General features: G+C 39.1%; 1 protein-coding gene across 2 annotated transcripts in view; it reads left to right on the top strand.

The window, feature by feature from the left end:
* The window catches only part of LDLRAD4 (low density lipoprotein receptor class A domain containing 4), a 239,821-nt gene that overhangs the window by 71,253 nt on the left and 144,081 nt on the right, over positions 1-24,487 (top strand). For both annotated transcript variants that reach the window (XM_050891090.1, XM_050891091.1), the window contains exon 3: positions 23,730-23,870. In XM_050891090.1, coding sequence (XP_050747047.1) covers positions 23,730-23,870 — 141 coding nt within the window. The remainder of the gene's footprint in view (positions 1-23,729; positions 23,871-24,487) is intronic.

A 24,487-nucleotide genomic window follows, 5' to 3' on the forward strand; every position in this document is an offset into this window, starting at 1 on the left:
TTTATACTGGCTGAAGACAGATTCACAGCCTGGCTGCGTAGTCAGTCAGTCCTTGATTTAAATGAAAAAATTGGAGTTTGTGCATGAGTCTCCATTTTTCCCCTTTCTGAGCTTTATTATACTTGATTTGTTTATCTCAAAGGAAATACTTTAGAGATAATATCTGCTTCCAGTTGCTCAGAGCGAGAATTTGAAGACACATGACCTGCCACGACAATGCAAGAGTAAGTTCAGAAAAACTTCACTGTTCTTAACTCAGGATGTAGGTGGCATCTGTGAACTAAAAACACTTTTTTTTTTTTTTTCTGTAGAGATCGTAACTTTTGTGCCCAAATCAGTGATGTTTATAGAAATTGATGGAGAGTTTCTGTGTAATAAAAGGAATAGGGGTAAGCTCTAACAATAAAGGCAACAAGTATGATTCTTGAAGATGTTTTTATTCAGTGCCTTCTCTAGTGTATGCATGGGAAAAGTGACACAGCATTGACTTAGTGGCTTTTGTACAATCTCTCAAGTATGTTACTGTTTTAAAATGATATTATTCTACTTTTTGATATAAACAAGTTAATGTTCTCTCAGGCATATGACTCCTGCTTGTAGTGATCAGTGTTGCACCAAAGAACCTTCAACTGAGATGAGGACCCTGCTGTGCCAAAACAGTGAAGGTCAGCCCCTTTTAAAATCTCAACATCTAAAAAAGGCAAGATAGAAGCAGAAAGAAAAAGTACTTCTGTCCTCCATTTACAGATAGGCAACTAAGGCACAGATGAAATATTTACATGGAGTGAGCTGGAAAGCTTGGCAGACCTGAGAACTAAAGCTACAGCCTCTGAATTTGAACCCAGTATGAAGGGTGAGATTATAACCACAAGTACTAACATTTATTTTTATCTCCAAGTCAGCAGTATACCTACTGCACTATTTTCTGATATTGCCTCTGTTGTATCTTTATTCTTTTTACCTGCTGCCATGAGGAGAAGAACAAAAGTCAGTAGGATTTCTTGTGGAAACTGGAGGCTTGCTTTATGCCAGCATTGCTGGAAAGAATTTCTCTGAAGAAGACTTACAGCTGCCCATAAAATATGTGACACAAACAGCCCTTCTCATCTGCAGATATTAATTGTGCATTGGGAAGAAGGGGGTGCTGGGATACAAGACTGCTTGAAGAATATGGGATATTACTTAAGGGCTTAAAAAATCATATCTGTCATTGAATTGCCAAATAGAGAGTAGGATTATTGAAATTTATGGGAACAAAATTTAGTGAGATGAATACAAATAAAGCTGTCCATATTAGTTTCACTTCTTTTTCAAGGATCTTTAAATGCAAAATATGATGTTCATTAATGTAATGCAGGCAGGCTCATTGCTTTGTTGCTTTATACACGTATGGATCAGACTTATGTGGTGTTTTAAGACATATTTTGAAGAGCCTCAAAAAGGTCTGTTCTTTATGTAACTTGCTTTCTCTGAAGGAAAAAAGGCAAGTTTTGTGGAAAGATCATATTTCATACTACAACTAGTGGTCTGTTTGGAAAGCAAACAAACAAGATACCAAAACCCACAAGTATTCAGGCATATGAGCCCTTCACCTCCAGGGAATCTTTAAATAAGCATTCAAGATTCTTCAGTTTGCTAAGGGCCATTTTCTGCTACATAAGCAAAACAGCATTAAAACCAGTCATGGACAGCCAGTGGGGAGAAAATTCTCATGCAAGTGAAATTGGCTGTTGCTGTATTAGCATTTTGCTTTCAATCAGTATTGTGATTGTGAATGAAATCCACCAGTTATCCCCATTCATTGGCATGTGGTTCAGCTCACAAGACAGCTTTGTTGCCACCAGAGTAACCAGTCCTTGCTAACAGAAGACTACAGAAGGTGAAGTTGCTTTTTTCCAGCTGTTCAGTACCTGTGACCTAACGAAGAGGCAGTGGGATGCTGGATGTGTTAATGAGAGAAATAAGGAAAGAGAAGTGAGACCTAGGGACAATATCTAAAATTGAGGTGGACTTGCAGAATTTCACCCTGAAAAAAATACGTGCTTGAGCCTGCCACCTGGAAAGTGTTCATGGAGAGATGGAAGACGTCAAAGCCTGACTTGTGATGGTTGCAGAAGGTAAAGCTGAAGATAAAATTAGAAGTGCATACAGCGGTTAACATGATTCTCTTAACAGTGATTGCTGTCGTTACAACCACAATGAAGTTCTGCCAACACTGGGTTAGAAAAACCTTTAAATCCTTGTGCAGGGAACAAACTCTGGAAATCTTATCCTTAAACTGACAGTCTGGAAACAGTTTCAACTGGGAAAGAGCTATACTGATTTTTGAGAAGAGTATCATAAGTCTAGTGTGCTGATTCTTAGTTTTTCTGTTCTTAAATGTAGGGCCACTGTCTAAAAGTTAGATCAATGTGAGACTGTGTAGACATTACATGATGCCAAGAAATGAGTTCCCAGATATTTATAAATAAACTCTTGGTGCGTTCCCATTTTCCTTCCTCTTGTCTTTGCTATTATCCCATGCATTTGCCCCCAGGCTTTCTGTACTTTTTTTATAGAGACGCTAGTAGTAATTCTCTTTTTCTGAATCTTATTCTTGAAGAAAATAGATCAATTATACAGTGTAACACTGGTTAGGTTACAGCTAATAGCCGTAGCTGTTAACCTCACATGTTCTTTTTACCTCTGTGGTAATAATGAATCGTTAAATTGAGTGGAGCAGTAATCCTTGAGATATAAAAGTAGAAATAATTTAACAAAGGCATTCCAAAATGATAACCTTAAAAATTCTTTTATTGATTAACATTGTGTAATATTGTCAATATCTTATGACTGTTACGGGGTTTAAAAAGTGCAACTTAAACTGTGAGAATAATGCGTAGAATATTTGTGTACCCTGCTGCAGCAGGCACGCTTTTATTGTACTTGAATCTTTCAAGATTATTCTTTGGAAATTAGAAATTAAATATAAGAATAAGGTAGTCTTTGTATAAATGGTACAAGAGATCCCATTTTAATAACACTTGAACAGTTGTTAAGAACACTTAGTTTTGCTAAATGCATCTACCAGAAGAGACAAAATTGAATAATATGTCCAGTTCATTTAGAAAGGAGTATTTCAAGTCTCATAATGTTAGAAAGAATCAGATATGCCTTTAGTACAAGGGGAAGATACATTACTGCTCTGGTCCACTATGAAAATAAATGCATGTATTTTCTCACCACTGTGCAGATGTTCTAATGTCGTGATGATATTCTTACCTGCCACTGTTATCTTTGTTGATTACGAATGACTAAACCGTTTAGTGTGAAGTGAGACAATAACCCTCTCCTTTCCTTTCCTGTCTCCGTTACTTTCAGTTTGTTCTGCAGCTTTGTTGAAAGTAATACTGTTAGGTTTTTTTCTTCTGTCAAGTTTTACAACAGAAGTAGACTCCACAAGAAGTTACAGGGGTTATAACATCTGTCATTAGATTTCTGTATTCTGAACAGGTAATAATCGGTTAAGTTTAGCTGTCAGACTTCGTCTATTAGGAAGAATTATGGAGAACTGAAACTGCATCCTTAAAACAGCAAATAGTTTTCTATTAGAATAAGATACTAAAAAAGAATAAAACTTGAAGGAACAGAAGGTAAAATAAAGCTCATCGGAAAAGCTATGATGATTATCAGACTGAAGATATGACGTAGCTTTGTTTTTCTGCTCGCAGTAGTAATAACACTTAGTGGCTTTGTCTCAGGGTGATTTCCCTGGGAAAAAAGATGACTCTGGATTTTACTTCCTATGACAATGTAGTTGAAATTCGGAATGATTACTTTCTTAACAGCTCTGCATCTGCTCCTGACCTACAGTTGTAGGTGTCGTGAAGAGTAAATTACATGTGATTTAGAGTTCAGATATTGATATTAGCAGGTGTATGGCTCGATAGTGTGTCAAATGTAATGTTTATCCTTAGATTTATTCTGCTGGACTTTATTGTTAGATATTTGGAGATTCAGTTTCCCCATAATGACTTATGCTGACATTGGAAGACATTGCATCTCTGATGATCTCATGGGTACTCTTGTTACTGAGAAGAGCTGTTCCGTTTGCTGTGAAATATATCATGTTGAGCTATTCATCCCTGTATTAGTGATTTCTACAAGGCAGAAATTATAGGGGATGGTAGTTTCTTTTATTAGACCATATGATTTAGTTGGAGAAAATAGACAAGCTGTGTGCATTGCAACTCCTTCTTCAGGTCCTTGAAAAGGATCCTGAATGACAGGTCTGCATGCCGTAAACGTTGCCTGTTTTTTCCACTTGTATCTGTTGATCAATTAAAAGATAACTTGTATCTTTTTAAAGTTTGCCTTGATTAAACTGCCATGTCTACAATAAACCACAACTTTGTAATTTCAGCCTTTGCCATTCAGGACACATAGCCTTATTTACTTTGAACTGCCTGAGTTAAAGTTACTTTCAGCCATTTTGCTTTGTGCCAAGTTCTCCCTTCACATTTTCTCATTCTGGGTATAGCCAGAAGGGCTGACTCTTCTACCTAAGCTCAAATCAAGTTGTGCTAAAAACCCGATGAAGCAGTTGAGCCTGCAATTTGCTTTTCAGTTTGTGTTGTTCCCATCCCCTGAGACTTCACTACAGACTGAATTGGTAGCCAAAGTATTTATTTTGTGGCCTGTCATATATGATTCAAACAATCTATTTAAAGCTTGGTTTCATGCTCCTCAGTCAAATCACCTTGTCTTCAGGGGCGCATCATACAGCTTTGCATCCTTGTGAGGGGAATTTTCCTAGAGCAGGTGAGTCACTTTCTTCTTTGTAGCATTTGCAGTTTTCTGTCAGTTTGAATGTACCTCCTGATCCCCAGCTCCTCTCAGAGCTTTGCCTACACTCCACTAGTAACTTTGCCACGAGAACCTTTTTGGGACCGATGGCAGTGCACACAATGGATTCAATAGACAGAAGAGAAGTACCAGTCCCCTCACAGCTGCCCTGTGCATATGTCACCTTTGTCACCTCTTTCTGATGACTGATCCAAAAGAGAAGAGCCTTTGGATAAGACTCACCACCTCCACTCAGGGGTTGTGGTCCAGCTGGTAGACTGAGAACCTGGCTGTATGGCTTTCTGCCTCTTCCCTGTGGAGAGGGGAGCAGCAGTCAAACAGGAGACTTTACTGGAAACTGTAATGTCCCCTCTTGCTCCAGCTTACAGCCCGAGAGACTGCCTTCTGCTAGCTCTGACAGTCCTGCCAAGCCTTGACCAAGCTGGCTGTAGTGGTTTCTGTGGAAGAGCTATGCTGAGGAGTTAAGTGATTGGAAGATCCCTTCCACCAGCGTATTGACTGGTGTGTGTGTTTTGAGTTACAATACGTTGGGAAGAACAAGATTTTTTTTTTTTTTTTTTTTTTTTATTTTTAAAAGACCACCTTTTCCTTTCCTACAGGAGAGGTGGTCATGCGTAAGGAGCCTTATTACAAAATCAGGATTCATATTTGTTAGCTTCAGTTAGAAACTTTATGTCACCAGACTGTCTAAAGGGGCTCTGCTTATGCCATTTAACACTTTCCCTTGTGTGGTAGCAAGGTATGCAAGTATTTGTGATTCAAATGTGTGTAAAGTGATGAACAGAAACGGGGCAGAAAATTTATCATTACCAGTTAGGAGCAGAAATGGGTTGGGGATCTTGAAATCCTGGACTTCCTGGGCTTTAACATCATGTGTTACTCTCTCATTTATTCTATTTTTATAAAGAATACATGGAGAACTTGCAAGAGCCATCATGTAAGGGGGGTTTTTTTTTGGATGGTTGGTTTTTTTGCAACTACTTAAGCACATTTTGCACTTAAAATTCTCCCACTGCTGCTCCATAAAACTGTAACTTTTCCTAAGAAAGGAAGTTTTAATACTAAAATAGCTTTTTTTGTTGTTGTTCCTGTAGTAACTTTTTTCTTTTAGTATTAAACTAGTAACCTGGAAGCTTGGAAAATCTTCTGAAACAAGAGTTTTAAGACAAACACATGGTAAATTTCACATTTCATGAAGAAGGAAATACCTATGAAAAACTTAGAAATATCAGTTATAAGGAAGAGGTGTCTAAGGTGCAAAGTGCAGATAGGCTGAGAACTTCTACAAACTTCTAAGAAACTTAAAGTTTATGTTTCAGTGTAATTTCCCATCTAATGATTTATTACATTGCCAAATAATGTTGCTAATATCAATGACAGACCTTTCATCAATTATTACAATGTTTCATTTTCATGCTGAGTGCAATGGAGCCAGTTTCTATATGACATTTGTATATAATATGCATTATTTCTATCATGGCATCCGAAAAGCAGCTATGGCAATTCAACAGCTCAGGAACAAAATCTTCCGACTTTTCCCTTTTCATTATGGTTAGTAATAATTTGTGTGTGTGTGTGATTCCTTAAAAAATAGTTGTGAATATTTTTAAGCTTGAATTAGTTTTAATCCTAGAAGACCAGTGTCTGTTAGCTGTCTGTGGTAAAAAGGAAGGAAAAACATATATATAAAGCTAATTTTCAGAAGCTAACTGGTATTGCCAGCAAAATTATGACCTTATCAATATTAGTTTAGTCTGAAAACTTGTGTAGCATAAGAGTGTTTTCTGCATGGTGAGAGAAAGTAGGAAAATGACTGGATGCAAGACAGAGGGGAAGCTGACACGCAAATAAGGCTGTTTCCTTTTGCCCCTGCAGGTAATGTTGCATGCATCAGGACTTTGCTTACTGCACAAGGTGTTCTCCTTCAGTACTAAATCTGCCAGCTCAGTGAATCCCAGACATGCTTAATTATCCTGTTCATTTTTCTGGAATAGGGGAACTGGGAGAGGCACCTGGATCCGTCATGTGCTGCAAATACATCTGTACAATTTATGATTGTTACTGCAGAGGAGACTCCTTTCCATCAGCATTGGGTGCTGCTTGCTCACTTGGAGTTGGGGAGCATCAGTTGGTGTAGGGCTGGCACGCGGTCGCAGAAATGCATGGTCGCTGTTTTGAGGTGCAGTCCTACATCCTATTGAAAGTCCTGTTATGGTCCTATTACAGTCCTATTGAAACTGGGCTGTTGAGAGACATATTATCACCACTCTGTTAGGGACTGAAGACACAATGTCAAATGAAAGTAAATTTGAGCCTTTGACCCATTGGTAGTAGTGGCTGAACTGGCAATGAAATAAAATGGCTGTTCAGGTTTTAATAGCAATTTAAACCAAGAGTTACTGGTCTCTATTCACTTGTAGGTCTTCTTAAAATTATCCTTCCCTGACATACTGGGGAACAGAATAATAAACCAAAGGCCATCTGTAGCTACATTCAGTTGCCTGCTAATTGTGCTTTTATTTTTATTTCTCTTCAAAACTTTTCTCAGGGTGTTGGGGGCTCAGCATATTCATCATGATGGCTGCAGCAGAATTCTCAGAGCAGTTCTTTCAAACCTTCATACCTTTCTCATAAATTAGTAATTTAACAGTGCAATTATTTTTTTTCATTCTGAACTATCCCAGAGCCATCATGAAATGATGGCTGTCTCGGACAGGCCCAATTTCATGGCCTCCAGGGTGGAGAGGTGACAGGGTCATGGACAATTGACATAGACTGTGACGCATAATATTTTAGACAGAGCTCATGGCAGCTTTCCATCCTTAAGATGGCTCGCATACCCTGCTAGTACTTTTTTCCTTCATGCAGAGATAAAGCATTTTCATTTGTCTGACTACTTTAATTTAAAATAGTTGGGGAAGACGTCACTGGGGACAAAGACATCCTTGTATATTGGTGCAAGAAATTTATAGTCATTGTTCCTTCCTCATTGAAATCCTGATCCTTGCAGTCTTGTAGTGAACATTAACTTTATTACTGACTTCACTGAGTACAGAGATTAGATCCTGAATGGAGTGAAGGATATAGGAAGAATATGGATTAGTCTTCTAAGAGAATATTGTTCAGGGTTTCTTCTTGAGGTGCTGTGTCTGCCTCGGGAAATGAACGATGAACAAGGTAAAGCTCCACTAGCCACTGCAGCAGTGCTAGTTATATACTGACATAATTGTTCTTCGTAGATGGTTGAAAAGAGACACTTGGAACCACATCTGAACAAAAAAAGTGACTTTTCATGCAAGATGAGACATGGAAGTGTTTAGTTTTACTTTTTCTTTGATAGGGATAAATATTTGGACTAAATGGAAGTGAGCAAGAGCATTATATCTCATCTGATAGCTGCCTGGGTGGCACAGTTGAAACACTGGCCAGTTTCCATTGAGAAAATCTGTATAGATAACAGAAATGAATTAACAGTTGATGAGATTTAAAAAAACTGATGGAACTAGAAGATTATTAAAATTATTAATCAGTAGAGATTCTCCTCAACACTGAGACACATGATAATGTTACTCAGTTTGCTAGTACCTTCCTTCTTACACTCATCACAAGCTTTACATACCTGGATCATTTCACAGTGGTGGTAATGGCATCATTATATTATTATTATTATTATTATTATTATTATTATTATTATCCCAGCTCTAGATATGCTGAGAAAAGCCAAATAGCTTGCCCAGCATCATATAGACTGGGGGAGAACTGCAGCTAAGAAAATAATTGTAATATTTTTGTTTCAAAATCTTAGAAAATCTGTGACTTTTCAGAAAGAAAAATTTCTAGAACTATTACTTAAGACAGCATAATAGTTTTTTCACCTTGGATGTTTTGGTACACAACCTTATGCGTTCCCTTCATGCTGCTCCATGTTGGGAGAGCATCCGTACTGTACAGGACTTCAGTCTTGCGTACTTTGCAAGTGTAATAGTGCAGTACTGCAGGCTGCTCCATCTTACAGCAACCAGTGTAGCCAGCAAATCTCTTTTCTCCTGAACATTGTATGAAAATAATGGAGGCCAGTCTTCTTTGGCCTGCTGATTTTGTATGCAGACATCAAGTATTAAAACAGAAGCTGGAAAATTGTAGTACAGTCTGGCAGGAGTATTCCATGTGTGCTTGGAATGTGCTTTTTTGCCCTGTATTGCCTAATGCACATCATACATTATATAATATATTGTTGATAAATGGATTCAAAATCAGATGATACTCTTTAAAATAAAAAATGTGTTTTCTGTTGACCTGTGGGAATTTACATTTAAAATAAGTCAATACTTTTTTGATGGTTCTGCATTGAGATTTTGAACTCTACATTGTTCTTTGTATTTAAGGAGTATGAAATAATTCACAGGCTGAGTACTTTGTGAAGGAATCTCAGGGTCAATACTCTACATCTTAGGCCAGACTTTGCTTCAAACCTTGGCCTACAATGCCTATGCTTTGAGTTTGCTGTTAGATGTATTCATGTGACAGTATATGTCTCTGTATATAATGGTATGAATCAAAGGTGAACTTTGTAAGGAAAGAATATGGAAAGATTGGATTTTTTGTTCTTTGATTTTATTTCTTTGTGAGGTATTTGCCTATATGTTGTAAAGAAAGAAATGATTTTAAAAGAAAAGAACACTGGTATGATTCTTTTATTAATCAGGTTATGCTTTCCTTGTTTTGCTGTTGATATGTGGCTTGAGAGAGAAAAAAATTTAGAAGACACTTGCAGAAATCTTTATGCAAAAGGCAAGGTGTAGGCTGCTGATTGCTAGGCATTTGATATAAATAAGCTTTAAGTGAAATAAATATGTGAAGCCCCATTAAAGTTGAAGATCTGATCTAGAGAGTTTTAAAGTGATTCAAGGAGTAGCCCTCTCTCATGTCAGTTGCTTAGTTTTCACCATGTAGGTACTTGTAATAGTTCTTTACTTTTTCTCTCCATGGGATAAGAGAGAGAGAATGAAATACTTAATGTTTAAAAAATAAAAAGGGGCAAAACATTCCTCTCCTTTTTAATGTTCCTTTTATATCTTCCTATATCTATATATATAAATAGTCTCTCTCCACAATCTTAGTCTATATAGATCACCTTTAGTGTCAAAGAAAAGAGTGAGCAAGATATTTAAAATACATGTTTAGGAACTGAATTCAGTGAAGCAGAGTTATCATTAAAATACGTGTGATTAGCCCCCAAAACGTCAAAAATGAGACCAACCCACTGAATATCATAGTATTAGAAAGGTGCCTAGCCTGCTGTATCCATTGTCCATTTCTTTGATGCTTATAATTTTAACGCTGGTTTTGTAGACAGTCTAAGTATGTGAATTCCTCCCATCTTTGATGTCATCAAATAGAAATTTTTTTTTACCCAAGTTTTGTCTGATGCAATTACACTTCTAAAAAGCTGCAGGATGGTGATTCTCTGAAGGACCCTAATGTGCTGTGTGGAAATCAGAAATAGAATTAATTCTTTTCTTCAGTTATTCCTTTGTGAGTGTGTCTCTAATACCTGGCATTTTAAATGTTTGCCTTAACTTAGTAATTTAAGCGTTGCAAAGAACAGCATCCTACAGCTGTATTCCCTAGAAATCACCACGGAAATCAAAACATGATGATTTAGTGTCCTGAGAAATAACGTTGAGGAACAGAACAAAAATGCATCCATCTAGTCCGACAATCGCAGCTCTGCCACAACTTCGCCTTTCAAGAAGAGTAAGCAGATAGTTCGCTGTGTCATATCACGTGAATGTTGATGTTTTAGTCACAAGACAGTATAATTTTTCTTTTATTAATGATATGCTTAATGTGTGCTTGTAGAACAAGATTTTTTTTTCATTCCATATTTTAAGCTTTGAGAAAAATAAAATTGAGTGTGTGAGGTCATGTTTGGAAATCTAGAAAACGTGTTTACACCAAAACTGTATTCTTCTCTCTTGAATGTGCTACCATTTAAGTTATGCATTTAGCAACTGCAGTATATTCTGAAAACTGCAATTTATTACTGTTATACATGCATATCTGTTTATATTTAAATATAAACATGCTCATCTCTTTTATGTGGTTAACCCCATTTTGAAGCCTTTTATGACCACATACCGTGTACCAGTAAGTATTAGAGTGTGTGTTTATTGTTTAAAACAGGTAACCTCCTCAAAACCCCTTACACATAGGTCTTTTAAGGAAATTTTTCTTACGGTTCATATGACCCTGATCTATTATGAAAGGGGCTTCCTACCCTTTTGAATGACCTTTTATCAGGGTGTATTGTTCTGCCATCGCTGCTTCTGTCTTTTGTCTCTTAGGTAGTAGAGCACATAAAATCATTTGCTGTCAACTCAAATACAGAGTTACTGCATGAAGTGTAAAAAGACATATTCCAATATTATTTCCCCACAGTTATTAATTACAACTTCTCCAGCTAGTTTGTTCCTAATCCACTGTAACACAAAGTCCAAAGGGTTTGTGTAAGCTGTTGCTGAAGTACTTCAGGTGAACACTTTTTGTTTAATATTGCAAAGAACAGGCAGTTCTGGAAGCCGCATCTCAGCTCAGACCTTACAACAGGTTTGATGCACAAACTTATTAAAATATACTAACATGTTCACAGTGTTCATTTAATTGTAGCCTTCATTCTGTATCAGTAAATAGCTGAGAGCTTAACTGGGCTAAGAAAAAATCAGGGAGCCCTATGTTACACTACTGTAGAGTTTCACTTTGAATTTGATCCCCAAATATTTGTGTGCTAGATTGCTCTTTACCTTATCTTGGTAGCTGTTGAACTCCTTTTTCTTTCTTGAGGATGTGTGATCATTCTTTTTATATTCATCTATCTGACCGCAGTGCCTGCAAATCATAAAATATTTTTAATCTGCAGCCTGGATTTTGGAATGATCACCTCTCGCGAGAAGTATTTTTTGTATGTTAGTATAACATTCAATAGTAACACATTTTATGTTTTAAAGAAATATTTCCTAATGACAAGGGAAATGAATCTGTTTAGATGGTGTTTCTTAGTGTCTCAACATAATTTTTTAAGCTGAAGGACCGTAAGTTAGAGGGATGTGATGGAACACAAGGAAGTTCTAACAAATATTTTGTTCCTTTGTTTTTGCTTGAAAATCAGCAGCATGCTGTATTAGCTGGCTTTTTGACTTTGCTATGCGCTCCCTACTTGAAGTCTTCTGAGGAGAGACCAGTGCTATGAAACTGACCTCGGTTTAATTATGTTGGCTTATAAAAACACAGAAAATTATCACCATCTCTGAGCAGATTAGTAATAATGAGCTGGTACAATATGACAAACTACCTCACCCACAGTTAAAACACAATTAGCTGCTCTTGAGTTGCTGATGCTCTGGCTGTTTATTCTCTTTCATGGCTGGTATGGTTTTGGGTGGTTCTCTGTGTTCAGCACATCACTTGTATAATTTTTAGCATGCTTTAACTTGTCATCGATACACTGATAGCTTGAGCTGTAACCGGAGGTTTGTACTAGCCCCATCTCTTGTCCCCACCCAAAAAATTCTGTAAGGCTTCTGACAGATATACAGTGGCAGATGAAAATTAGATGGCTGAAATGGTTATCACTATCAGCCGCCTACCCTGCCTCTCTGACAGACATTGCTGTCTCAAGGCTGGCATGGCTGACCTGCATGTCAACCACAGTAGTTTCCAGTCAAGCATATTAAGATAAACCACAGACAGAAATCATGTCCAGAAGAGCTGTAGGCTTGAGGTAATGTGTCAGGATTTTGGGGTGTGGTTTGGAGATCAAATGCTGCTTGGCTCTCAAACGCGATGCACATGTTGTCAGTAAAGTCAGCTTCATCTGTCAGTCATCCCCCAAGCCCAGGTCACGCATGTATGCGTGCGTGGCAGGTGGGCATTCCTCAGGTGTGCTGGTACAGCGGGCACCAGGCCTCCAGTGTGAACTACACTGTGCTCCTTTTGCAAAACTGTGTTTAGGAAGAGGCAAGAATGGTTAACTTCTCAAAGCCAGCTGTGCCAGCAGGGTGCCAGGCTGTGCGGCTCCACCCAAGCCAGATGTGCAGATGTCAGCTGTGAAGACAAGCCCTTACCATCACACCTGGGCGCCCTGGCACCATCCTTCCTCCCTCGGCACCCTGCTCCAGTCTCTTCCCTCCTCACCACCCCGCTGCTTAGTCAGCGGGGTGGTGCTCAGGTTGGGGGGGCTGCCTGATTCAAATGGACCCGCTGAAAACCTCCTTAGTTTCTCTGTCTCCTTCCAGAGAAGCGCCCGCACATGGATGGGAACTGCAGCCGATGGCGGAGGAAGGCTGTGCCCCCCGTTGGGCAGCAGTGCCAGCCCAAAGTGTTTGGTTATGGGGATGCAGCACTCCACATCATTTACATTGGTTCTTACATGCAGTGTAGTCATGGCCTGAGCTTGTGAACTAGAGGCTCTGTTCATACACAGGTTTTGCATCATGTCAGGCTTGTGCCTATGTATTAGGTACTTTTTCACTTAAACACACAGTGTATCTGCAAAGTTAAATGCGGTTTGGGGAAGGAAAGCTGTCTGCTTTGGTTTTCTGTGCCATAAAGTTTCCCAAGATACTGCATGGTGCATGGATAGGCTCAGCACCGTCCAGTGTCATGTTAATTGTATGTTCACATTCACAACCAGAAATGTACTGTCCTAAATGCACTGTTGCTTTTTAAATGATACTGTTTCAACAACAGAAAGATTTGTATGGTAGAGATTTCACTGGTGCCTGCATCAGTGTTTTCTGCATAGTCTACTTTGTAAGCACTTTGGCCATGGAAATTATGAAATAATCTTGATTAAATAGCTGCTATATGGTCAAATATGTTGCTGATGCTTAAACAAAATTGCATAATTGTAGTGTGAAAGAATCTTTGTTGAAACTATGCTGCTTAGGTTGCTAAATGAGGCACTCTCAGCCCATAAAATACTGACTTTACTCTTTGCTGTGTGTTCACATTTCTTCCCTCTTGTCTGGCTGTCCTGTGCACTGAACATTGGGAGCACTCATGGAGAAAAGAGGAGCATCTGGTGGTTGTAGTAATGGCTGTACTTGGCAGCACAGATACCTGGAAGTGAAACGGAAATCTTGCGTGAAAGCGTGGGGGAGCAGAGCTCACCCGCTTTCCCCACCACAGTTAATCTGCCTCTTCCTCTGCTGTCTCAGTATCATTTGGGCTGTTGCTCCGGCAGTGGTATTGCTGGAGCTTCACGGTGTCTGTGCCTTTAAGTCATTCTGGAGCGTTGCCAGAGACTCTCCTGATGCAGACAATGGAAAGATAACTGCAATTTTTTAAACAGTTCTTATTTCCATAAAAGCAGAAGAGAATTTCCTGGGACAAAGAAAAGGCACTTCTGTAGCCCAGGGGTGTTCTTCTTGCTCAGCATCACAGACCTGCTGCATGCAGCGAACATGGGAGGGATTCTCCAAGACATTTATAGCGGAAAATGTTAGGCAAGCTGAATGACTACCAGCTCCGCTACATGGAAGTGCATATAGACACAAGTCTGTATACATTTGCAACACAATACATATTTGAGAGGGAGCGTTCATGGAAATTGACTGGAGGAGAAGGCAAGGGGTAGACAAGAGGGATTTTCTAATAGAAAAACATTATTTTGTTTATTTTTTAAAAGGTTTAGCCATAAAAACCCAGCCTTCTGGGAAAGGTACTACGGTGAATAAAATGTGTGACTCATTTTTTAGATAGAACTGAATAAGGACTGAAGAATTAAATAACAATTGATACAAGACAGTACTAGTTTGTAAAAAACATTGTCTATGCTGTACTATGCAAACCATTGAGAGCAATCTGTTTGGCTGTACTCTATGTATTATTTGGTTATATTTTTTGTTACGTGAACACTGAGGCACAGTGACCTGAGTTAGACACTTTTTAGATAGTTGGACTTAAAGGGAAGTGGCTTTTCAAGTACAAAAACTAACAGTGACAAGGTATTTACTACAGAAACATGCAAATGTCTGCAGATGTGGATTGGAGAACATGTTACAGATGATAAAAAACTTGTCATTACTCACATTAGTGTGCATTGCACAACTCAAATGCCATTGAGAAATGAAAGAACTCTCTTGTCCATTAAAATCTGGAATGCATGTTACAGCAGAAGCTCCATAACTGCCCTGCATCTTGACACATAGTAAATACATTCATTTCTCTTACATCTTCTGCACAGTATGCATAGGAAGATGTGTAAAAAAATACTGTCATCAGTATTAGGTTGACATCTGAACAGCCACCTGAAACATGGTATACTCTTGCCTGCATTGTATGTTACTTGTATGGAAAGTCAAGTTCTCGGGTGTATTCTCAGACCCCTCCTTGCTTCAGTAACGTTACACGATTGCAGATGAGAATGGTATTTATTCTGTATTTCAGTACCTCCTAGGAGAGCTAACTGAAAACAGTTCCTGCCTTACAGGGGTCACAATCTTAAGTAATCTGACCTAATTTAATAACAGAGAGCATAAAGACAGCACTTTTTCCCACTAATCATCCCATTTCCTCCAACCCCCAGATAGTCCTCGGGTGTTGCAGTAACTGTTGTGTCCTCATCTGGGCCCATTATTAGGACTGCAATCAAAACTTAGCAATGCATCTGTGAAGTGACATGGTTTAGTCTATATTTCTCTGGATTCAAAGGTTGTGATGTTACCTGATAAAATGGTCTAGTCTTGAGCTATTTGCTATGCAAACAACATTCCAAAGAAGAAACAAGAAGCTGCTACAGTAACATGATTTTTTTATTTTATATTCCTCTACGTATGCAGCGCTCTACCAACCCGGTAAGTGACACTGCTTGTGATTATTAAAGATTTCTTAAGATGAAAACCAACTAAGATAATTTTAAAATATTTACCATAATTCAGGAATTCTTTGAGTTATGATTAAGGAGAACTAGACGTTAAGAAAATCTCATTTGCACATACCCTTCTCATCTGCACTTGCCCATGATAATGACATTGTGCTTGACAAAAATTATAAGGTACATATTTAATGTATTTTTAATCGTCTCCTCATCTAATTTCACAACTGAAAATGAGAGTGTCATTAGCTGAGTCACCAACGCGCCTTCCCCGTACTTGATTAGGAAAACTCTGCTAGTATGTATAAAAATGTCAGGGGGAGGTGGGGGCTCCCCTGGGGTCTGTCAGGGCAGGGCCTGGCAGCCAGGGCCGTCCCACCGCCCCAGCCAGGAGCAGGGCAGTGGGGGGCACCAGGGCAGCCCCAGCCCCGGGCATCGGGCACCTCCCTGGGGTGAAGTGATGGGCCAGGATGCGGGCCTGGCATGCCATAGCGGACCCCCTTTGCCACTGCATTGAACTGGGAGAAACGTGAGGCCTTCTCGTGGCTCATGGAAACGCGTCCCTTCCTTCTCAGGAGCTGGAGTGAAGGTGGTTCTTGTCCGCCACCTTGGCAGCTGCACGCGTCTGCCATGGCGCTGTGTCCTTCTTTTTGCGGGCTCTGACTCAAGCAGCTCATGGGTCAAAGTCAAGACTGTGACTCAATTGAGTTGTTGGCACTGACACAAGTCCCCGAGCGGGGGAGCACAGGGCACGTGGTGCTGGGAGGATGTTTCTGCAGAACCTTTGTAGCTGGAGAAGGTGTCAGGCTGTTTTGGTGGGGGTGTAAAGGGGGCTTTACAGGAGCGCGGAGCAGGGGACACAATTCTCGAGTTTTGTTGGGAAGTTCTGGTGTTTCAGTGCTATGCGTGCATAAATGGGCAGATCATTGCCAGGTCAGGAGAAGCAAGTGGGTAGAAGGGCAGAAAATACAAACCTGTACTCTGATACTGCCTTGCTGTTTTATGGAAAGATAATTGATAAATAGAAAAGATAATCCATGAAGGTGGCAAAGATTTCCTTTATTGGCCTTTCCCTATGGTGGCAAAACTGGCCATTTGGGTGAGCCTGATGGTCTCTCAGATCACCTTGGAGAGGCTTGTCCATTTGAGGTGAGAGCTGTGATGGGAACTGTTGTCTCCTCGTTCTCGAAGAGACCTGCTCAGGGGAGCTGCTGGTCCCCGCTGCAAGGCTGTGGAGCCTCGCTGCATGGGCAGGATGATGGCTGAGCGACAGCCGGTCTCCTGAATTTAGCGTAGATGCAAAAAAGTTTCCAGTGTTGATGAAAACTTTTCATAATGCCCCAATGGACTCCAGGAAGAGACCTTTCTGTTTCTTTTCACACCGGAGACAGGTATATATGGGGAAGAAAGATCACAGACAAAAACCAACCTCACTGACAAATCTCAAAATAAAGGAGGTCTTTCAGTTGTCCCCATGACATCTAGTGTAATTTTATTCAGGCTATTAATTAAGGTAAGCTTAGTGAAATGTCCTAATGCCCTGAACTGGTGAACTGAACAGCAGATTTCACTACCTGTGTGTAAGAATATTGTGTTTGCTTCCTTTAGCTACTGGCATAAATAGTAACTAGTTAAAGGGCATAGCTTCAGGCTTTGCCTTTAGAAGAAGATGAAAAGATAATTACTGGATAAGCAAGCGAGCATGGGGGACTGCAAGAGGGTAGCAGCTCAGCAAATGAGACTGATTTTGAACCAGTAACAATCTTCTTTCAATCAGCTTGGTTTTAAGGCTGTAATCTCCCTTGGGCAGAGAAGGTCTCTCAGTCTCCATGTTGCGTGGCTCTGAGAACAGACTCCCCTGTCCTGTGCGAGGCTGTGGGCAGTGAGGACAGGCCTTTGACTGTGGCTTACAGCTCTGCTTCTTACTCTGCATAAGCTGATCCGCTTTCATTTTTGCTGGTATTCTGCTTGGCATTCTTTTTATGAAGTGTTTTTTTGTTTTGTAAAGACCTATTTATCCCTCCCTTCCCTGCACCAATGGAGGTTTATTAGATTGCGTGGCAGCCTGCCATCTTCCTTATTAACCAAGCTTTTTCCCAAATAAACATGTTCCTTGTGTACACTGCCTCCTATTTATAATTTACTTCCCATTATAAAGCTACAATCTACAATATTAAAAATAATACACAGACAGATGTTTATCAGAGGTTGAACAGGGTTTTATTGTACTGACTCTGGTATTTGTGGTTTATATTTCTTTAATCTCTAGCGAAGTGTGCTTCCTCCCACCCTCCCCAATTTACTCCTTCTGCCTCTTATTACCCTTGTAACAGGTGATGATGCCCTTTAAACATATTTTCTTTCAGGCTCTTAGTGTTGCAATATGAACAAGAGTATGAAGGAAGTATGATGACATACTTAAAATGGAGTCTTTATGTAAGAAATTAGGCCTTTATTCTAGACATCTAGATCCACCCGGAGGCAAAGAGATTTTCACCTTCTACTTACGTGACGCCATTAGGGTATTTGATCACCCTCTGCTGGCTGTGCTGCCAGGGCTGCTACCAGTTTGCTGCATTTTGGGAGAGTGCCTTTACACTCCGATTAAGTCCCAGACATCACTTAGGATTTCATTTTGTGTGTTTGAACTGTGTTACTACAGTTTAGCCACAACAATCTGAGATCACTGGCTGCATATATAGTTTTTTATTTTTTATTTGAATGGATGGAATAGAATTCTGCCCCTGGGTCAGATAATCATCTCAGACCCGTTAAATAAGTAGCTGTGACATGCATTGTAACAGTGGCCTAAACCACCATATTTTTTCAATATGACACACTGTCGCTTTTTTTTTCTTGGCCTGTGGTTGGACTTACATTACAAAAACAAACAGCACTTAGCTATAATTAAAAATGCCCTACAGTAAGTGGGATGACAAAACAATGGGAATGCTGTTCATATGGATGAAGTCAAGTGTAAATGAAGTCTAAAAGAATTAAGTTGAATGCAAGGATAAAATTATCTTGTTGGGTAGGCACAGAAAGTGTAAAATAAGCCTACCCAATACAGCAGATCTTGCATTTCACAATAAAAAAACCTCTGATCAGAGGATTTTTTTGTATCATGAGGCAAATCCATCTTGTGCTGTTGCAGCTGAAACATAACCTTCAATTAACTATTTGAAATGCAGTCATATATTAATGGGTATTTGTAGGTAGAGAGTTTATACATACAAGCATCTACCTTGAACGTGTGAGCAATATACTTATTTATACTACTTGCATACAGTTTACAAAAATAGGAAATGTTCATAATAGTATTCTTAGTATTCCTTTTTTTTCAAGGTAGTCTAGTTCTACCTGGAAGTATGTTTATTAAAACTTTATGTTGAAGAATCAGTATACCGTCAAGATAAATTTTACAGTTACGCTGCAGACATAATTACGAACATAGTAAGCCATAATTATAAGAAGGACTGTTTTTTTCAACATCCAGTAGCTGTCATCTTGCTTCAGGTATAGCTCTAGTCGGAGCCTTGCTGACCAACCTACTGATGTTTCACTAATTGCCACTTGAAAATGAAGAGGAAAACTGCCTAGCTTTGAAACATTATTCATGAAAGAAGGATCGTGCTGGCATGTTTTCAGAACGGGAGCTTTTCCCCCTCTTCTTGTCTAGACAGGCCAAGTACAAGACTTTGTACTGAAAAGGGCTCTCTGGTGTGTCATTAGGCACATTGGTCTAGTCTGGACTGGTCTGGATTTCCCTGTTGGAGTGTTTTGAGGTCACTCCTAGTATTTTGGTACAGACCTTTGCAGGTTTATTTACTAACTTTCAGTTTGATGATACTCTAATATTTGCTTTCTACTGTCTCCGTCAACCTGACTTTGATCCACCTTGCTTTACAAGGACGGGTTCTCTTCTGGTTTTAGTAAAAGCACACACTGTTTAAATGCATTTACTAGCAAACTAAGGTACTGAATTTTCGTTTACAAGTCGCAAATACCTGATGCTAAATATATTCTGTGTTCAGAAGTATCTATTTTCATTGAATAATCTGTTTAATTAATTTGTCCCATTCCTACAATACTTTTTTCCTTTGAGTATTTCCTTCAGACTTCAACAGAACGTGATTATGCAGGCTAAGTTTTGCACTTTTGTGTCCTCCATTAGATATTAAATTTTGTCAGATTTAGAAGTTACTTTTGCACATGCATGTGTTGTGGGTTGATCCTGACCAGCAGCTGAGCACCTCCACAGCTGCTCACTCACTGCCCCCTCCTGCCCTGCAGGACGGGGGAGAGAATAGGAAGAGTAACAGCAAAAAGACAGTTTTAGTAAGTGAAGGAAAGAGTGGAAAAAACCAAGTCGTGCAAAGGCAGTCACTCACCGCCTCTCACAAGTAGACCAATGCCCAGGCAAGTCTCCGAGCAACGGGAAGACAACCCCCCTGTTTTTTATTGCTGAGCATGATGCTATATGGTATGGAGGATCCCTTTGGTCAGTTGCAGTCATCTGTCCTGGCTGTGTCCCCTCCCAGCCTCTTGCCCACCTCCTGCCTACTCCCTGGAGTAGCAGAGCGAGAAAAAGAGGAAGCCTCAGTGCTGTGCAGGCACTGCTCAGCGATAGCCAAAACACTGGTGTGCTATCAACACTATTTTGGTCACAAATCCAAAACAGCACCATAGGGGCTGTTATGAAGAAAGTTAACTCCATCCCAGCCAGGCCCAGTACAGGATGACTGCTTTCTTGGCAAATAGATTTGGCGGGAGATCACAAGGCAAGATGATTTTGACAACACGTTCCATTTTAAAATCAACACAGAATTGCTGTGGTATTGTGAGCAACCTTCCAGTCCATGTGGTCACATCAGCAGGGGACGAGAGGCCTGATGACTTTTTTTTTGCACCTTGACAATGGCAATGTTCACGTGTCTGAGGGAAGGAGGAAGTAGCCATAAAATTTTACAAGAAAAGTTGATTTGAGTCTGTTTTTTGAATCCAAATTTTGATGTGGTCCATTATCTAGGACAAAAAAAAACCCTTAAAGCACAAATCCTTTACTCTGGTTAGTCCTCTTATGGTAATGTTAGTTAAGAACCAGACCTTTAAGACTTTAATAGAACTACTAAAAATTTAATGCTTCATTTGGTCTTTTGTCTGAGGACCATATAATCTGGTGGCAAACAGAAACCCAAAGTTCGTAGATTTAATTGCTTTTGAGTTGACATCTTGCTTGAGCATTTTATATGAGCCATGGGGGAGGCATGGAAAGCGTGGAAAGCTTTGCATTAGGACTCCACACAAAGACACAGGAAAGGATTAAATACTGTGGCCAAAGTAACATGCCAAATGTTCTAACTTCAAGCAATAACGTGTTTGATATTTGTCTTTCAAATAGAAGCAGTATGTCCTTTACCACTCTAATTTCACCCTGTGTTATATTCCTCATTTAAGATACCTGGAAAGTTTGAACCCTTTCAAGCCAACTTTTCTAATCCTCCAAGGCAGCTTAGTTCTTTTCTTGTTCCAGTTTCTTACTTCATGAAGTTGCAGAAATGAGTCCTAAAGTGTTGTAATTATCAGATTGTTAACATTGAGACCGATCTTTTGGTCTCCTTTCCAAAAGTAACTGTTAATGACCTTCTTAGTTCCTTGGATTTCAAAGGCATACTCTGTTTGGTTATGAATTTTTTTATACTCTCTACTCAAAACAGAAAACCTAAGCCCTTAAATGCCTCTTCAGTTCTTTGTTGTAGCAGAGAAGGACAGGGTGAAAAAGGAACAGGGAAAAATATTTTGTTTGTACAGTATTTTATTGTGCAGTTTGAATAGTTGAAGTACTACAGGGTTGGACTGAAAAAGCTTAAATCTTGAGGACCTTATTTAGGCAAATACTCACTGATTTTTAACTGCAGTTTCACCAAGTGAAATAGAAAGATAGATTTTTTCCACAGGAAATGCTTGTTTTTCTTGCATAGCGTTTTATGGCTTTATTTATATTCCTAAGTAGCATTTTATACGTTACACATGTCGATGCATATATTTTTGCAGCAGCAGAGTCTTGCTGGTATGTGTACCAAAATGTCATTAATACTCTTGATGAAAAGTGTTCGGAGTGAAGCCCGCAAATCACTTTTACCTACAAAGCAAATTTGCTAAGAAAAATTATTTCATTCCCTTTCCCAATTTATTTTTCCTCTCCTTCGCTATTACTGTGCTTATGTTACACATCAGGTATGCATGGGTAAATATCACACCTCAGTAACTGTTTTAGGGGCTTTTTAGAATTAGAGGTGCTGTCATCTCAGGTCAGAGTAAGTCCAAGTGCTGTTAAGATTAAAGGAAAGTCTCTTGTTGATACTGTTGAAGATGAACAAATGTTGTCTCTTTGCTGGGAAGGACCAGAGATCATCTCTCTGAAGCAGAATCAGCCAACCCCAACTGCAGCCTTAGGGAAGCCCAGGGTTCAGGGAACGGCACTACTTTAATAAACTACTTGTGAGTGTTTTTAATTCCGTCTACTTTGCCTCTGCTTGTGAATGACAATCGCCAGAATTTGTCAACATGCTGGAAGTGTAATCATTAAATTATAATTTGTCTAGATATAATATGTCCTCTGTTCTATATGTGTAGTGCATTTAACTTTGGAACAAGCCTAGTGAGAAAGCTTTTTATAATTGCATGTATATTTTTGTGAACATTTCTTAATTACAACTCAAATATTTACTATAAAGCTTTGTTTCTGGAAGTGACATTTAAATGATCAGTTTAGCAGAAGGGCAACGGAATTTTAATTATCAACCATAGTAGACATCCTTAGTATATAACGCCTTATTTAAATACTGAGGTATTACAGCTTCAGACAGAAGACAAGTCAGTCAGGCTGAAGCCCTGTCTGACTGGGCTCTGAAAATTAAAGAAAAAACATCCACGATGATAAGGCACTGGACTATAATTCCCATAAAAAGCTACCACTGGTTAGCACTTACTGAATCTTTACCAGTAAACAAAAGGCCAAGGATGGAAGTAATGTCAGCCCTGTCTGAAGGGGTAACTGTGTAGCTCTCCTGTTGGTGTAAACTTTGAGTAGGAGATGAGGTAAGGAGTTTTTCCTTGACATGTTTTTTTGAAGAGCTAGAGATCAGTCCTGTGAGGTATCTTACACAGGATTACTTAGCCAGCCTCCATCCTTTTGCAGAGAAAGGGAGAGAAGTAAGAAAGAACTTGAGGTAACAAAGTTTTTGTTTAAATACTTGGTCTCATAGGAATTGTTCCCATGACAGAACCATATTTAGGGGAAACCGTTCATTTTTTTGTAATGAACAAAATGTAAAAAATACAGCATGCCTGTGTATAGCATTCAGACGCTTTATAAAGGTTTTAGAAGTTTGCAGACTTTGTAAAGCAAACTGGCGTGTGGGAGTTCAATGTGCAGACACTGAGTGCTTGATTGTAATTAGTTGGGAGACTGGCAAATTGGCTTTGGGAAGGTAGTTAAGGAATAATTGTCTATGTCTGGAGAGGATTGTTCCTGGTTACAAACTATACTGTTGCCTTACAGCTGATGCTGTTTTACATTGTGCAAGACTTTTTTTAATGTGGGACAATTATTATTTTTATTCGTAGTGCTGTCTTGCCCCAAATATGCAAGATGCCACACAAACATGTTTGAGAACATGGTCTTTGTCCGAAGTGAAATGTAATCAACATGAACTACAAAAAAATATTGTCTAGTTTTTAAGAAGAAGTTGAATTTCCCGAAAGGGCAAATCTGGTTTACTAGTGGATTGATTCTGGTGATCTGGAATGTATCATGTATATATTTATATGTGCAATGCTACAAATACTATATTATTTATTTTGGTGTTGAAGTGCCAAAGATCCATCCACCATGACAGCATCTACTTGAAAAATATTGCCTTTAATATCAGTCATTCTAGCAGTGAAGAAGGTAAGCATCGATTTCCTCACAAATTTTTGTTTTGGTTTCTTTTTTGCCTTTCAGAGTGCAAATTCACCTGCGCCAGTGGTAAATGCTTGTACCTTGGTTCATTGATTTGTAACCAACAGAATGACTGTGGGGATAACAGTGATGAAGAGAACTGTCTGCTTGTAACAGAGCATCCACCTCCAGGCATCTTTAGCTGTAAGTACTGGCTCTTTGTGTGCATCCATGTATGTATGTATGTCGAATATGTCTGTTTACCTCAGAAATCAGTCTGTTTGGAAACTTGGTCTGCAGTATGATATCTAGGGGGGATGAGACAGAGGAAGTAAATGCTGGTTTTCTCTGAACCAGCAGTGATTGGTAACATGCTTTCTCTAGGTTTCTAAACCTGTAAAGTTGTAGTTATGCAAACGGAGTTTGCGCTGCAGACTTTGAGGTTATAGTCATATGGATCATATGATGCTTCTGAGAAAGAAAGCATAATATATAAATGATTAAATAATTTGTTTTCCAAGGTCCTAAAAAATATTTTATGCTTTGTCTGTGTGACAGTCTTTATATGCTATTAAGACTATTAAGAAAATTGTAATCTTTCCAGTTATCAATTTTATTAATCAAATATATTTTATTAGTGCTGAGATCAGCATCATTTGGTAGGTCACTGAGCTTCTGTAGGCGTATATTTAAAATAGCTTTTGTTGCTATTCTTTGGTGCATAAATATCTCTCACAGAGTGCCAGAGCTTATCACCAGAATTGCTCTCTTAGTGCTTTGCCCTCAGTGATGTACACTGAAATCAAACTTTGATTTTTGTT

Source organism: Gymnogyps californianus, chromosome 2 (genome assembly GCF_018139145.2).
Source record: "Gymnogyps californianus isolate 813 chromosome 2, ASM1813914v2, whole genome shotgun sequence".
Classification (NCBI taxonomy): Eukaryota; Metazoa; Chordata; class Aves; order Accipitriformes; family Cathartidae; genus Gymnogyps; species Gymnogyps californianus.